The sequence below is a fragment of the Gallus gallus genome, chromosome 1, assembly GCF_016699485.2.
Source record: "Gallus gallus isolate bGalGal1 chromosome 1, bGalGal1.mat.broiler.GRCg7b, whole genome shotgun sequence".
Classification (NCBI taxonomy): Eukaryota; Metazoa; Chordata; class Aves; order Galliformes; family Phasianidae; genus Gallus; species Gallus gallus.
The window spans coordinates 74,605,195-74,622,830 of NC_052532.1; the positions used below are offsets into that span (position 1 = coordinate 74,605,195).

The following is a 17,636-nucleotide window of genomic DNA, read 5'->3' on the forward strand; positions in this document are numbered from 1 at the left end:
AACACTGCACCGTGCCCATTCTGTGTCCTGGTTTCCCTCCAGTCACTGCCAGTTGCACACCAATGATTTGGTTGCTGCTGAGGGACGGGTGCACGCCCAGAGCCAGGACATACCAGGCTACTTGGCAGGGAAGAAATGCCACCATGATAGTATGGGATGGGTTGGACCACAGTACAAAGTGTCCCGTGGGTCGCAGGTTGGGCATGTCTGATCTAATGCTCAGAAAGCCAAATCTTCTAATGATCTGAAAGCCATAAAACTGCCTACCTACTCTGCAACTGTATGTGCACCACAAAGATGCAAGGTTTTGGGAATCATCTGGATTTGGGAATCATCTGAACCAGAAACCCCTGAGCTATAGGTTCCACACACAAGATATTTTGAAAATTACATGGCTTCATTAGTGAACTTTTGTGCCCATCTGAACCAGCAAAGACAAAACATTACTTCTGCTCTGCACGTGACTTTAAGCAAACTGTTCTTGTCCTACTATTTCTTGTACACCTCATCAGATAAAATCAGTTGATCTTGTTCATTAAAAAGGATTATATTTACCACCTTAACAGCTGGATTAGCGTACCTAAGCAAAATATTCATGTTTAGCTTCTAAAGAGAAATAAGTGTCTAACAAAGGTATGTATAAGTAGCTGGTTATGCTGTACAGGTGCAGAAGACAATGTAAGGGAACACCTACACAGACAGTTTACCTTGATCGGGGCTGTTCAGGGGGTGATATTCTGATAGCACATCTGAGCTACATAATGGCATTCTAAGATCAGAAAGCAGCACCCCTGGCAAAATCATAAAATTAAAATGTAGGTATGTTGATACAGACTTTTCCTCACAGCACATGAATTAACGTTCATTTATTTATTTATAAATCAGTAAGTTTTTCAGTTGAATGCTCACTACTGGAATAAAGGGATAAAATTTGGGAAGTAGATTAGAAAGAAGACACAAGAGAAGGATATGGAAGTGAACAGAAGGAAACTTGAAAGGTGTAATGTAGAGACCAGGAAGAAATACTAAGATTAATGACTGTTCTTCGGTTATGTGCATGCCAAGGCTTTGTTGCTAGGGCAGATAGTCACTTCTCATTTTCCTATATGTAGGTAAGGATAAGGACCCGACCTTCTTCAGGGGAACATAAACCTCTATTTTCAATCCCTCATATATTCTGAAATTTAGCAGGGATACAAGGATACTGAAGCAAGTCTTCCAGATTGATGGAGGACATAACTGTGTTATGTGCTGGGTTTAAATGTGAAACTTGTGTGGCCACTTTGGGAGTAGGTGACAATTACAAGTGTAAGCAGTTGCAGATAACTAGAAAACTGCCCTCTAATCACTAAGCAGTCTAACTCTACAAAGCTGGGAACGTAGGCCGTATCTATAGAGACTCAACATGTTCTGTTGGAAATTCAGTTCAAGTAAGTATTCTTTTGCAAAACTTTAAGAAAAAATGTAAGGGAAATGAGAGTCATACTCTAAATATATAGTAAGCCTAAAAAAACATGATCCACAGAACTGGAGCATTAACTCTTTAACTCCCAGTGCACTACACGATGTTATGATGTGGAATATCAACAACAAAAAATTGTAAAACCATGACACTCTTCCATCACACTTACCATACACAAGCTCTTTCACATGTTAGTATGGGACTTTCTATGTTCAAGTTTTAGCCATTACTCCTTGTCCTATTGCTACACACCACTAGGAAGATCTTGGCCTCATTCATCTGCCCCTCACCTCCTTTTTGATATTTATAAACATTTCTTACATCCCCTCTCAGTCTTCTTTTCCCAGGCTGAACAGACCCAGGTTACTCAGTCTTTCCTTGTAAGGGAGATGGTCCAGGACCTTAATCATCTTTTGACCCTCCACTGGACTTCTTCTAGGAGACCTCTATATTTTCTGAAATGGAAAGTTCAAAAGTGGACATAGTAGTCTGAATGTGGCCTCACCAGAGTAGAGGGGTAGGATACCCTCCCTTGACCTTCTGGCCACACTCTTTTTAATGCACTCCAGGATACAATTGTCCTTCTTGGCCAGAAGGACACAATGCTGGCTCACGGCCAATCCATTGTTCACCAGGGCTCCCGGGTCCTTCTCTGCAGAGCTCCTCTCCAGCAAGTCATCCACTAGCCTGTACTAATGCATGTGGTTATTCCTCTCCAGGTGCAAGACTCTACATATGCTCTTGTTAAACCTTATCAGGTTCCTCTCTGCTCAAATCTCCAGTCTGTCCAGGTCTTGTTGAATGGTAGCACAGCCCTCGGGTGTGTCAGTCAATCCTCCCAGCTTTGTATCATCAACAAACTTGCTGAGGGTGGACTCTATCCCTTCGTCCAGGTCATTGATGAAGATGTTGAACAAAACTGGACCCAGAACTGACTCCTGGGCAATACTGCTAGTTACAGGCCTCCAACCAGACTCTGCACCACTGATGACAATCCTCTTAGCTCTGTTAGTCATCCAGTTCTCAATTCATCTCAGCATTCATTAATCTATTCCACATTTTCTAAGTTTTATAACATGGGTGTTGTGGGAGACAGTGTCAAACACCTTTCTGAAGTCAAGGTACACAACATCCCCTGCTGTCCTTTTATCTACCCAGCTGGTGATGACATCATAGAAGGCCACAGGATTGATCAAATATGATTTCCCCTTGGTGAATCCATGTTGACTACTCCTGATTACCTTATTTATTTCCAATTTCTTGGAGATGGCATCCAGAATAAGCTGTTTCATTACCATGCCTGGGACAGAGGCTGACTGGCCTGTAGTTTCCTAGATCTTCCTTCTTGACCTTTTTGAAGGCTCGAGTGACATTGTCTATCCTTCAGTCTTCAGGCACCTCTCCCATTTTCCATGACCTTCCAAAGATGACAGAGTGTGGTTTGGCAATCACTTCTGCCAGCTCCCTCAGCATTCATGGCTGCACCCCACAGGGGCCCTTGGATCTGTGTGCCTTGAGTTTGCCTATAGATAATCTCTGTCCAGATCTTCCTTGATCAAGGGGAAGTCTTCCTTTCCCCAGACATTCTCTCTTTACAGGATTTGGAATTCATGAGGGGCAGTCTTGGCACAAAAAGCTGAAGCAAAGAAGGTATTCAGTGACTGCCTTCTAATTGTCTTCTCCTACCAGAGCACCCACCTCATTCAGCAACTGGCCCACATTTTCCCTAGTCTTCCTTTTACTGTTGACATATTTACTTAAATGAACCTTTCTTGTTGTCCTTGACCTCCCTCACCAGTGGGCCTTAGCCTTCCTTGTGGCATGCCCTGACAACTTTCTTATGTTCCTGCCATGTGGCCAGACCCTTTTTCCACATTCCATATGCTTTCTTCTTCTGTTTGAGTTTTTCCATTTGCTCTTTGCTCACCCATGCAGGTCTCCTGCCACCTTTGCTTGATTTGTTGCTCTAAGGTAGGCATCTATCTTGAGTTTGGAAGAAGTGGTGCTTGAATGTCAACCAACTCTCTTAGATCCCTTTAGTATCCAGTGCTCTAACCCACAGCATACCTCCAAGTATATAGGTTGAAGAGGTCAACACTGGTTCTCCTGAAGTCTAGGGTTGTAATTTTACTTACTGCCTTGTTTCTTCCATGCAAAATCCTGAACACCACTATCTCATGATCGCTACATCCAAGGCTGTCCTCAACATTCACATCCCCAACTAATCCTTCCTTGCCAGCATTCCAGTCATGCATTTTAAAACTACTTATTAGTCTTTTCTGATACTTAAAAGAATACAACAGTAACAAAATCAGATTCACATTATAATCAGACCTTTTTATGAAACAATGGAAATTGAGAATTAATTACAAAGAGAACAATAAATTAGTATTAAATAGGTACACTATTATAGAGGATTACAAATCAATTTAACATAAACTACAGCTAATTTGTAGTAGAATGAATAGCTGTCTTTCATAAAACCACCCAGCAGGTCCTCATGATAAGCTGTGTCTGTCCTGCCAAGAAGTGAGTCTGGTGAGTCTAGTGGAGCATTACGAAGGAAGATGTGGAAATTATCAACAAATCATACTTGGACCATGGAACATCTTTTTCTGTGAAGAAGCTTGCCATTTGGTGACATTACATGACACAACTCCTGTAAATAAACAAATATTTTCCAGGAAAGCCACTTGTGATCTGTGGTTCACAGGTGGAAAGTAAACTGGAGTCCCTTGTGGTGTTAGCTGTGACGTACATTGTCACCATGGTGCTTCCAAATACCTTGTGCAACAGATCCATTTAAAATTACCTCCAGTCCTCTAGTGAGCAAAATTAGCTAACCGAAACCAAGCTTTGCCAATTCCATGGCAAAGTTGAGCCATTTCTTAAGGACAGCATTTTGAAATAAGAGAGGGCAAGAGAGGAACAAGCTCCATACAGAAATCTTTGAGAAATGAACTGTTATAATGTACTAAGTTCTCATGTATGTGGATCAGCAGATGCCTTGGACTTTCTGACTTTGCATAGACCTGTGGCTGATGACAACTGATAAACAGGAGAAAAGGATGGACTGCTTTCACATAGATCAAAGAAAGATATACTGAGGAATGGCAAGATTGATACAGGTATTGGAGTGGTAGCTGAAGATACATGAGTATAAATGGAGAACCCTGGACACAGCAGTCCTGTGGTAAGAGTACTAAGGAAGGGTGATGTGAAGATATAGTAACAAATACTCAGAGGCCTCAGAAAGGTGAGCAGGTCAAACACTGATTAGGTGAAGTAGTGTGCACTAACCTGTGAAAGCTGAGCAACAACACTGCATATAGGGTAAACACTATCCAGTCAACTCACAGAGACCAGTGACAAACAAGTAAGCTTGCCAGTTTGTATTTATCTGTCCTGAACAAACTTGACAGTATGCCTTCAAAACGCAGGCTACCACAAAAATATTCCTGGGTCCTACAGTGCAGAGTGTGAGCAAATAAATGATTCAGTAGCCTTCCAGTGACCTTCAAAAGGGACAAGATCTTTAGGATGCTACTTATCATGATTTCCTAAAAGGATCCTGAGGCAGTTAAACCTGTCAATGCTAAAAAACAGACAAAAAAATGATTATTTAAAGCATTAAATTGTATGCAACATGAGAACTGAAAAAAAGAGTGTGAATGTCAACAGTTTTCAAAACAGCCATTGGAGAATACCATTTGCAAAAGGTGAGAACAACGGATGAGAAAGGTAAAAAAACTATATAAAGAATCAAAATAAATCACAAATCCAGAAAAACTGAATATGACCTTTAGAAACTACTAGAATTTAAACTTTTCTTCACAGAATTATGAAAGTTTAGTAGTTCTTCACATACTATGACCATTTTCAGTGGGAGCAGAACCTACACTTTGATTTCAAGAAATATCCTAACCATAGAATCTGGACAGCAATGCTTCTCACTCATTTGGAAGGGATTAGAGGAAAGTAACAGTTGTTAGAAGTAGCACTTCAGAAGTGCCACATTGGAGTATATATAAATGCTGTCATATTTTAGATACTACATATTTTATATATATTTTAATACATTACAATCTACAAATTACATTTTGTGTACTATGATGTTATATACTACAGAATGAAAAAAAAAAGACTTTCTGATCTTTAATAATTTTAGATAATTTTAAATAATTTTGTAAAAAATATTATTATAGTATAGTATATTAATGCAAAATAATTACAATCATATATAACTATATATACTCTATACTATAATATTATGAACAGTGTTATATATATTGTTCACTAGATATGCTTATATTTATCTATATACATGTATTCCATACATGTATATGTACACACATATTGATTCAAATTATTTCTGTCTCATAGTAAAACTGATCTTATTATTTCCTACTTTTCTCCATCAACATAAACAAAATATGTTGTGGACCGTGTCCTGGCAGAAGTGTGAAGGACCGAGCAGGGAGCATGGTTGGCAGTGGGAGTGTGCTGGCAATGCCGGAGCAGACGTGCTGCAGGGCGGGCAATACGGCCGTCACCATGGAGCCTGCTGGTATTAACGCAGCACCCACCGTCACTTCATGATTTGGGGGCACCAGGGATCAGGCAGCCTCTCTACCCCCTCCCCTTCCGAGCATTCTGAGCAGGAAGAGGAATGCGGGCAGTAGCTCAGATGGAACAGAAGAATCTGATCTGTTGGTACTGGGGCCCACCTTGTTTAATATCTTTACTGATGACATAGATGAGGGGATTGAGCCTACAAAGAGTAAGTTTGCAGATGACACCAAGTTGGGAGGTAGTGTTGATCTGCCTGAGGGTAGGGACGCCCTTAAGAGGGATTTAGATAAGCTGGATCACTGGACGGAGGTGAATGGGATGAGGTTCAACACGGACAAGTGCTGGGTCCTGCACTTTGGCCACAATAATGCCATGCAGCGCTATAGGCTTAGGGCAGAGTGGCTGGATGACTGTGAAGAGGAAAAGGACGCAAGGGTGTTGGTTGATGCTTGGCTGAACATGGGCCAACTGTGTGCCCAGGTGGCCAAGAAGACCAATGCCATCCTGGCTTGCATTAGAAATAATGTAGCCAACAGGAGCAGGGGGGGTAATCATCCCCTGTACTCAGCACTGGTGAGGCCACACCTCAAGTACTGTGTTCAGTTTTGGGCCCCTCACTACAAGAAGGACACTGAGGCCCTTGGAACACGTCCAGAGAAGAGCAACGAAACTGGTGCGGGATCTAGAGCATAAGTCTTATGAGGAGCGGCTGAGGCAGCTGGGATTGTTTAGTCTGGTGAAGGGGAGGCTCAGGGGAGACCTCATTGCACTCTACAGCTTCTCCCAGACAACAAATAGGACCTAAGGAAATGGCCACAGGTTGCACCAGGGGGGATTTAGATTAGATATAAGGAAAAGCTTTTTTCGCTCAGAGAGTGGTCGGGCCCTGGAATGGCCTGCCCAGGAAGGTGGTGGAGTCACTGTCCCCAGCAGTGTTCAAGAGGATTCTGGATTAGGTGCTAGGAGATAAGGCTTAGTAGCTTGTCAGTAGCAATGGTAATGGGAGGATGGTTGGACTAGATGATCTTGTAGGTTCTTTCCAACCTTGTGATTCTGTATGAAAATAAATTTGTTCCTTCTTGCTGTCCTTCTAGCTGTTTTGGTCATTGAGCACAGAATTTTCAGACTTAGACTGACTTTCAATTTGCTTTCATACAGACCAACAACTCTGAATGAAGAACAGTCACCTTCTCATCTTTGTCTTGTATAGCAACAAAATAAAATACACAATGATATATAAACTAATGTATACATTTATAATAGCAACATATTAAAATCAGGGAGCACTTCCCTGCAGTGCTGAATCTACTCCCACACAAATTTCCAATGTCTATCACTTACACAGAGGAGTTGCATAAGATCTCTTCTGTTTCCTTCACATGAGATATGAAACCAAGACAGATAATAAGAGATCAAATGATAGATACTCAGTCAACAAGCATATGGAAGTAATTGCTTACTTGATACCAGAAATTCTTGTAGGGCTGCTTGTTACTGCAGACAAAGCAGGCAGTTGTCTGAGGATAGTGTAGTCCTATTCTCCCTACTACCAAATCTCCAAAAATTCAGGATTTCTTTTTCTGCCAAAGAACAAGTTGAGACACATAGGCAGCAGGTATTGCCACTGGAGGAGTTTTCATCCAGCAACTGTGGAAGTTTCTTCCTCACCTCAATAAGCATCAGTGTGGTTTCTGTCCCTTAAAAGGTCAGAAAAGCAACAAATCCCAGGACACAAATCCCCAAACTGTCTTATATTTAACATTACTTTTGTGAAACTGCTATTCAGTCTGCAGTAGTCTAAACAGTTTACAGAAATTATCACCATTTCAGCCTCCAGATCTCCTCCAGGGGCTCTTTGGTGATTGCATATAATTGGTGAAGAACAGCATCCCTCAGGTCCTGCATCGCTCTTTCAGTTGTCTCCACAGATTTAATTTATAGATTAAAATTCTGCTACAAAAGAGAATACCGACAGTTTAAAAATCTTTTCATGGATCAACCTGTGAACAAACCAATCTGAGCTTGTTACTTCTTGTACCTTTCCCCACAAGTGTCGTGTTCTCCCCCTGCTGTGTTCCAGCAGAGAAAAATCAGCCAAGTCTGCTGGCTTCTTATCTCTATAGTTGTTTGCAGAAAATAGAAATAGGTTCTCCAGCAGGTGGCAGAACTCAGCACAGTACTCTTAGCAAAAAGGGATCGCAAGATTGGGAGGCTATGCCATTTCTACCAGGCAAGTCTATAAAGATAAGTGTGGGTAAAATAGGGCTGTTTCTTGCCCAACTGTCATTATACATATCACCAAATTTTACACTTCAAATCTACTATCTTCTGAAATTCTAGATTTTAATGCCTCTATTTCTGAACCTGCAAACGATTTGCAAAATTTATTACTTCTGGCCCAAGAGCTCCATACTCATAATTGTCAGTGTATAAACCCACTTCAAAGTATCCCCTCAGTTTTCTCTAAGACCTTTGGAAGGCATTTTGACTAACGTACCTAGTAGCTCAGCATTAAGTGTCTGGATGTTAGTTAAAATACACAAGGTCTGTCTGCCCAGTAGTCTATCTATTTAAGTGACAACACAATAATTAAAAAACAGAACTCATAATGCAAGTTTCTCAACTTTGACAAAACAGTCAACCTAGACAATTGTTATCATCAGTCATTATTTTAACAGTATTTGAACCACATCCAACACCCACGGAGCTACTCCAAAATCCTTTCTAAAACTGAATTAAAATTTCTCCTTAAATAGTTAATCATTTTGCCACTATTTTCATCATAGAAACATAGAATGGCCTGGGTTGAAAAGGACCGTGATGATCATATAGTTTCAACCCCCCTGCTGTGTGCAGGGTCACCAACCACTAGACCAGGCTTCCCAGAGCCACATCCAGCTTGGCCTTGAATGCCTCCAGGGATGAGGCATCCACAACCTCCTCGGCAACATGTTTCAGTGTGTCACCACCCCCTGTGTGAAAAAGTTCCTCCTAATATCTAGCCTAAACCTCCCGCATCTCAGTTTAAAACCATTTCCCCTTGCTCTATCACCATCCATCCTTGTAAACAGCCATTCCCCCTCTTGTTTATATGTTCCCTTCAAATATTGGAAGGCCACAAAGAGGTCTCCCTGGAGCCTTCTCTTTTCCAAGCTAAACAAGTCCAGTTCCCTCAACCTTTCCTCATCTCCACTTCACTATCACTGTAGACCTTGCATCTGTTCAAAACTGATTTTATAATAGCTGTGTATTACATTTCAGCTCCCTACAAGAGCTAAACATGTTTTAGCTAATTAATGCTTCTGTAACTAGAGAAGTTGAAAAATAGCCATCAAATGTTTATGTAATGGGGATATGAAGTGTTCTCCAAAGAGGCATTGCCATTCTCTTGTTCAGAGTGAGAGAGATGAAGAGAGAGTGAATGAAATGTCCAAGGACTTAGACCACAAAGACCCCGCTCTTATTCTCATGTTACACCACTCTCCATGTCACCTCCTTGGCTTCAGAAAGCATTCATTAATATGAATAAACATCCTAGAGTCATCAAATTTCTCTACCATCTTAAAATTAAAGTATCTTATTGTTTAGGTTCCCTCTGCACTTTAGATGAAGGTACATCCTGAAAACTTGAATATTCATATTAAGTGCCTATAAGATTCTTCATAGGTACTAAAGGCTTTTCTTGGAATTACCTGCAATTCACATTGAAAAATTAGTAAAATGGTATCATTTTTCTAATTATGTCCAAATTAAGAAATACCACTGTAATTAAAATCTGAAATGTTTTATACTGAAAAATATTTTGTCAAGTTAAAATCATTCTACTGAAATAAATTGAAGTCATGGCCAGTTAAATTCCACTTTTCCCACTGAAAGGTATTGACATTAAAATAAATTACATTATGACATAAATATGGTAATTGGTAATATAACAGACCCAAGAAAACAACTTGCAGTGCAAAAGCACAGATGGGACTACTCAGCAGAAGCATCCTCTACTTGGACTATAATTTACCATGATATGATTTTGGTTACTATTGTCCTTCACCACCAACAGGAGTCAAAAGATAAAGCCTTGTCCCGGAGAAGGAGTACTTTAGTGGGACAAAACAGCTGCAGTACTATAATTTTTATTTTAGCCCAGGTGGGATTTTGTGGTTAGTTACTTTGAAGATTTTGTGTGTGTGATTTTTTTTATTTTTTTTTTTTTAATGAAGCTTTAAAAACATGCCTTGGAATACTAAGCAGAAAAATCTAAACACCATCAGCACAACTCTTGTCAATAGTGCTACATAAGCTGATACACTGAGGACCTCCTCGAGAACTTCCTTGGCTTGAGCTATGATGTAGCCAGCATCGTTTAATGAGATATTTGAATACACTAGCTCAAAAGTTCCAGTTAGATGAGCTTCTTGAAGGGTAGTCTATACTTGGTTTTAAAACCATTGTCATGTTATTGTTAAAAGATGTTTTCGTCTTGTAAATGCTATTTAGAAAACTGTGTCATTTCCCCTGTGCTTGAAAATTATCCACTTTGTCAGAATGCTAAGTTGCCTTTCCAGTGTTTTTTCATTTTATTCATGCTATGCTTTTGCCGTGCCTAATACTGACTGAATACAGTACAACTTACCTCTGCAGTCATTGAGGCAGAAGGGGAAGGGGAAGGGGAAGAGAAAGAGTAAGAGAAGAGGGAAGGGAAAGGGAAGGGAAAAGGGAAGTCAAACCTCAGAACTTCCTGCAGTGTCAATAGTATTTATTGTTCTTCCTGAGAATTGAATTGGAATATTTGAGGTGACCTTGAGGTGACCTTATCCTTATACTATTCTTTATGTATCTAATGCAGAGGTTGACCTATGTCACTGCCTGTTAAATAAAGTTTATTTGCAGGTGACTCTCATATCTTTGGCAGCCAACTTGCAAGGATAAATGTGACCTGTTGACATTTCCTCTGAAATTTACAAAGACGTGCCAAAGAATTTGGGTTCTGGCACAAGCATATTGGAAAAATAGTTTTACCGTGATTTTAACTGTGTTTTACTTTTGAAGTAGAAGAAGCAAACCCTGCAAATGCTTAACACTGCAGATTAGCATTAAGTGTTTACAGGTAGGGTCACTAATGTAGTACTGTAAAATAGAAGCTATTTAATTCTACAGACGTATACAAGAGTCAACACAAGACTTCCTTTATCTAACTTCATAATACAAAACAGACCAGTCACATATAGAAACACTATTTTCACTCATACAAAGTATGCAAAACAGTAGTTCTTTGCTGCTATCCTGCTGGCAGCTGATCTGAATAGGGAGCTTCCTCTTCTGTTCTACTCTTTCTACCAAATTTCAGTTCCACATAGCACTAAATTATGATAATTCTACTGTTTTTCTGAACACAGGCTATACTGGACTTTGGTTTGAAGAGATTAACCAACTAAAGAGCTCCTTAAGCTGGATCTATCACTTGTGGACCCTGACAACACAAATAACATCAATACTGAAAGTAAATGTTGGCAGTATCTGCTATAACACATGAATACAGCCTAAAAATCAGGTACAACTTCAATAAGGAAGATGGGGAGAAGGTTGTCACATACTATTACTGCTGTTCTGATTCTGTGTACTCAGTGTCACATTATATGGGGAAAAATTTGGAACACACCTTCAGGTTCTTTGCCTTCATTGTGCATTTCGCCTTGTGCATGCAAAATAATAACTGAATTTAAAACAAACAAACAAACAAAAAAACAAGAATGCTATATTACGAGGCAGAACAAAGTTTCTCTTTGGAGAGAACAACAGTAAAAAGTGACAGAAAATCATAAGGAAGTTGAAAACTAGACATATATTGCTTAATTGATTTAATAATTTGAGAGAGACCATAATCCTGCCCATGTTCACATAGTCCAAAAAAGGAGTAATTGTTCTCATTGTATTCATGTACAAATTATGTATCTTAATTTATCAGACTGTGTCTATTCTTTTACTCAACAAATTGACAGTAGAAATAACAAAGGTATTTGTGTCTAGTTATTCAGCGTATAAAAACCTTATTAATATTGTATGTTAAAAGACACAATTACATTAAAATTTCCAGGTTTTCAAAAGCATAGTTTTAGAAATAGAATTTAATTTTTTTCTGATGATACCCTGTGTTCCTAGAAATGAACTTCCTAACATCTAATTAGTTTTAGCCTATAAAAGCAGCATCTGGTAGTGTTTCCTGTGAAGTTAGTAGGCTGACTAGCTTGATGCTGTGCTTAGTTCATTTAAGCTAACTAAGCTTATAGTCTTTACAAAGTAGGGTTAACCAAGACCATAGATTATGCTACATTCCTGCCACAAGAAGATCAGAGGCTATACAAAGTCATTAAATGCCAAATCATTTAATTCTGTATCTGCTAAATAAGAATCAACTGAACGTTAGTCATTAAATATAACCTTCATGATTTCCACAGATCTTGTTTATATTTTTTTGTACAAACAATGGGGTTAACAACAAGCAGATCTACATATGCCTATAAAAGAATATTTTTTCAGCTGTAGATCCACTATATTGCCCAGGAAGGACAGTGGAGAAATAATCACTGAAGGTCATGGACATGATAGATTTCCTTTTGCCATCTCTCTTTCTGTTTCTACTATTTCATGTAAAAGCAGATAAGATTACAGCACAAAGAACTAAAACCCATATGCCTCGGGCAGCAAAGAAAAAAGAATCATGCAAAATCCTTTCTAGCTTCTCAGGACATCCTAGAGAAAAAAAGTTTTCCCTTTTTATTAGATTTCTTATGTATCTATATGTGTGTGTGAACTATGTACATACACATACAGGGATAGGAAAGTGGTGGAACTGCATTTTTCTAGTTTTCAAAATAGATATGTTTCTCCATTCAAAAGCAAAACAGAACAAACAAACAACAACAACAACAACAAAAACGACAACTAAGAATTTCCTTAGAACTTTATGAGGAATACCGTGACAAAGTTTTTCTTGACCAGACCTTTATGACACCATTTATTACTTTGTGTTTTATTTAAGGATGCATGCCCTCATTTGGAAGGGATCCAAACCAGAATTCGAATCCAAATGAACTTTGGGTAAGAGTCAAATATTCAAATGCTAGAGTTTTCAGGTAGTGATGAAAATCAGATCTGAAAGTCTCCAAAAACAGTTGTTCTCACAGGGTTTATGCAATCTGGTTATAAAAATCATTGCAGTAATTTTGTCATATATAACTAGTATTGAACCCAAACTCCAATGCTTACTGTAAGAGAATCAGGATCTGAGATCACTTATTTTTAGTGCAAGGATGGCTCAGCTAGGCTATACAGTGAAATATAACCTACAGGCACTTGCAACTCAGCAAAGAGAGCAAGAAAAATGGAAAGAGTCAAAAGGTTCTTTTATTCATTTCTATTCCCATCACAGTGTGCACATGCAATGCCAAATTAGCTAAGCTCAAATTTTCAGACATAACCTGTGATTTGGTCCACATTTTGGAAATGCTGACTGGTTGCACGGAAAGAAGTATGAGTTGTACATTGTCAGCACTTTTCTTCTGAGAAGAAGCCCTAAGTTTTGTGAATTTTCTGACAAAATCAACAGAATACTTAAAACTAGAACCCAGAAGGGACTTTCCTGCAGGAGAACAGAATACCCATGGCTTTCAAATAAATATCAATTACTTTCCAAAGGGATAGTAAAAGCTCAGTGCATCAGCAAGGGATTTGGAAGACCCATGCTCACTGATGTACTGCAGACTGCACCATTACCATGAAGTAACTTAACAAAAACTCCAAACAGATATGACTATAGCATTTTCCAATATGTCATACAGGCAGTGAGAAATACAATAAAGGATGTGAGGTTCTCCTACTGCAGTGTAAGAGCTATTTATTCTATAGATGGAATGAAGAAAATGACACAAAACTAATGTATTGTTGGGAGGAAAGTTAAGGGTCACACTGAAGATAAAATATGAAATATCTTGGCAACACTCTTTATTCCAGGAAATTACTTAAGACAGCCATTTTCATTAAAAAAAAAATTGAAATGTAAATACTTTTCTTTTTTTTTGCAAGAAAAATGCATTTAATTAATGTAAGCCATAAAGATATTAAGATATAGAAATATCTTTTCCAGAGGTAACATTGAAATTTCTACTCAATACCACATTAAACAAACCAATATTTCTCAGGAAAAAAGACTTAATCAATCCTTCTCCATCTTCTTTTTGGCTTCACTCCATATTTTAGGCATTGTCATGCTTTTATGGTTTTTGTTATCAGTATTGCACATCTTAACATCATGTAGTGCACTGGGAGTTAAAGAGTTAATGCTCCAGTTCCATGGATCATGGATAGTTCTGGGTACCTGTTCTCAGAAGAGAAGAACTACATACTACATACTCCAAAGGACTTTGCATTGTTCTGTTTCTGTTTTCCATTCAGAGGGAAAGATAAAACTGTTTGCATACCATGAAATGCCCTCTCTTTTCTCTTCTGCTCAGCCTGACTAGGCATCTCGCCTCAGTATTAGAGTAAGGCCTTCGGTTTTTCAGACACTCTCTCATGTTATTTGATTTTATTAGCTTCAATTCTGTTATACTGTATTGTAGTGTGTTATCTCGCATTCTGATATCTTATTTACTGAATTAGTTTTGTTTCTCATCAGATTGTTGCCACTGTTATGTTTTTAGGCCCATCTTTCTACCCTTTTGTCCACTTTTCCCCTTTTCCCTTTCCTGGGGCGTGGGTCCCCCCAAACTGCTAGTCATGGAACCGGGCCAAACCAGCCTGTAAACCATTGACAGGCATGCATAAAATAGCTCATATAATTTATTTCTGATGGTTCCTAATTTGGGGTTAAAGCAACAGCTTTAAATCCTGAGATGTTCAGCAGTGAACAGCAGTGACAAGGTTTAGGATTAGCTTCTTATACTGGCTATGAGTTGCCTCAGGAACAGGACACATAATGTATGTGATTCTCCTATTGGTTAACATTAAATCAGAGAAGGTATAGAGCTGGCCCTGATGCTTGGCCACAGTCATGCTCCTGCTCACCAGTGTTTACGCTCCCTGCATGGCCATCTTACACAGCATGGTGGCCATTACCCATTCGGCACCATGCAGGATGCACAATTTTCTCCCTCTTACCTCAGTGTCCTTCTCGATCTCCAGTCCTGCTGCCACTAGATTGCATTCATACTCTTCCCTCTGCAGTCGTTTTTCCTCCTCCAGGGTGTCCAGTGGGTCCAGCTCAATCACTTCAGCCTCCTGAGGGGCATGCTGGCCATTGTCTGGCTGCAGCTTGAGGCAGCCCTTCTTGGTCCCTCCGTTTGAAACAATGGCCATGGAGGCTGCCCTGTGCATTGGTCTGGGTGATCCAGCTCCAGGCTGGTGCTGGGTGAGGCGTTTCCGGTAGTGGTAGACTAAAACATAGTCAACCTTTCTGTTGCTATCTCTGAAGTGCATGCCACTCATGGAGTCCATGGCCTCTCCTTGGGTCCCGTCCAGGTAATTGTTTATAATCTGGGGGGGAAATACATGGATAGAAAACCAAAAAGTCCAAGGAGAAGCCAGACCTGGAGTCTGAATGTACCTGTGTAAACAGGTATTTAAAATTACCTGTGTAAACAGTATTTAAAAGCACTAGCTGAACAGAGTAGAAATTGGAGATTAATTGAGAAAATAAATGAGCTATAAACTTGTACTCTATAGTTCAGATTTGGTCATGTTGAGATCCTCTGACTGCAAACGTACAAAAGTTCCTTAATACAGCAGCTTTATCTTGCTCCTTGAAATGTACAAGATAGCTGCCTCTCTGATGTACTGGTATGGTCAGGTATGTCTGCACTATCTCTTTGACCTGTGTATAAACAGGACATAGGAGACCACATCAGCATTTTAAAATGGGATTGAAGTTTGAGAAAAAAAGGATCACATTACAGTTCATGACATAGAAAATGGTGAACTGTGGAGGAAAGTTGGACAGGAAAGGGAATAAGACAGATTTGTGCAGGAAGGAAAAGAAAAAAACTGATTCAAGGTAGAACAGGAAAATGTTCCTCCAAGTAGTACGAGGGCAAGAAGGGCAGAGCTGAACACAGATTATTTGGCAAATACTGGGGATACAGTTGATGTGTATTTTAATACGAGATGAGTATGTGACTGAATAGTAGCACTGCAAAAGGAAATCAATGACTAAAACCATCAAGATCACCTATGTTCTATTCAACTGCCCCTGTGGACTGTCTCTGCGACCTTGTCCCCACTATGCAAATCCTGGCACGGAGCTACTTCTGTTCTAACCACTGCCACCCCACCCCTGTGGGGACCGCAAATCTGTAGTACATTTGTTGAACACTGAAATTAAATTTTAGGCATTAACTTCCAATTCTTTCACTAAGGTAGCTTGTATATTTTCCAAAATTTTTAACAACCATCACATCCTGCTCAGTGCTGTATCTTAAAACCCTTCACCTAACTCTCTACAGTGTCATTCATTACCGTGACACCAGCTCTGCAGGGACTGGGGAACTACATGAAAGCAAATAGAGTAACACTAATTTAGATCAATCAACCCATAAATCCAGCTATTTATGGTTCCCATAGGTGTTTATACAAGTAAAATTTTGATAAGTATTGTTAAAAATTTCTTTCTCTTCCCTGCTTCCCCTTCTATTACATGTACTGGTAGCACTTCAAAGTTAACTAAACATACTTTTTGCAGTTTTCTCATTTGTTAACTCAGCATGAATACTTCAAGACATTATCTAAATACACATATTTCTAATATCACCCAAAATCCTGATTTTCATTGTTTCCCTTCACATCTCAGTTTCCCACAAAGCAGCTTTCAGTCACCATATCTCTTAATATTTTTTTTAATATGCACACTCCATCCTTTCTTTCCTGAAATTATCACCAGATAATCTGTTCTACATATTGCACTTACCTCAAACTCATATGTAGTGCATTAATACAGTCCCTCTAGGCACATATAAACTTACATTCAGCAATGCATTCTGATGGAATATAAATCTACTTGGGAGACAGCATTTTATTGCAATTCCCCATGTTCTAGTTAGATTCATTTTCATAAAGTACTCACAGGCAGTCCATGCAAACCTTCTGGATCCATCTCTGCCACAATGAAGTTGTGACAATATGTTCCCTTCCAGAGGGTTTCACACAGTACAACACAGAAGTGATGATGTCACCACCTCCTTCTTACTCACACACTGCAATGCTTAGCTGTATCTAGAGAAGATGAACTCTAAGCATTCTCTCCTCCCTTATGGGCAAGTGCAGGCAGAAATGAGATTAACAAAAAAACAAACAAACAAACAAACAAAAAAAACCCACAGGAGAAGGGACAAGGAAGTTGGAAAGTTGCTAATAGGTTTTCTTGTTTATTACCTCTGCAGCCAGCTGCCACATCCCAGTCACCTGACAGGTCACCATAGCAACATTTGGTGTTGCTGGAGTTACAGAAAATAAAAGGATGAGGAGATACCATCGTGCCCTTCTCCCTCTCTCCCTCTCCTGTTAACTCTTGCTTTTTCCTCACCACAGACTTTTGGCAACAAAATGCCATCCCAAA

General features: G+C 39.4%; 1 protein-coding gene across 1 annotated transcript in view; it reads right to left on the bottom strand.

Moving 5' to 3' along the window:
• The window catches only part of ANO2 (anoctamin 2), a 203,288-nt gene that overhangs the window by 166,107 nt on the left and 19,545 nt on the right, over positions 1-17,636 (bottom strand). Inside the window, exon 3 of the mRNA XM_046909597.1 lies at positions 15,188-15,562. Coding sequence (XP_046765553.1) covers positions 15,188-15,562 — 375 coding nt within the window. The remainder of the gene's footprint in view (positions 1-15,187; positions 15,563-17,636) is intronic.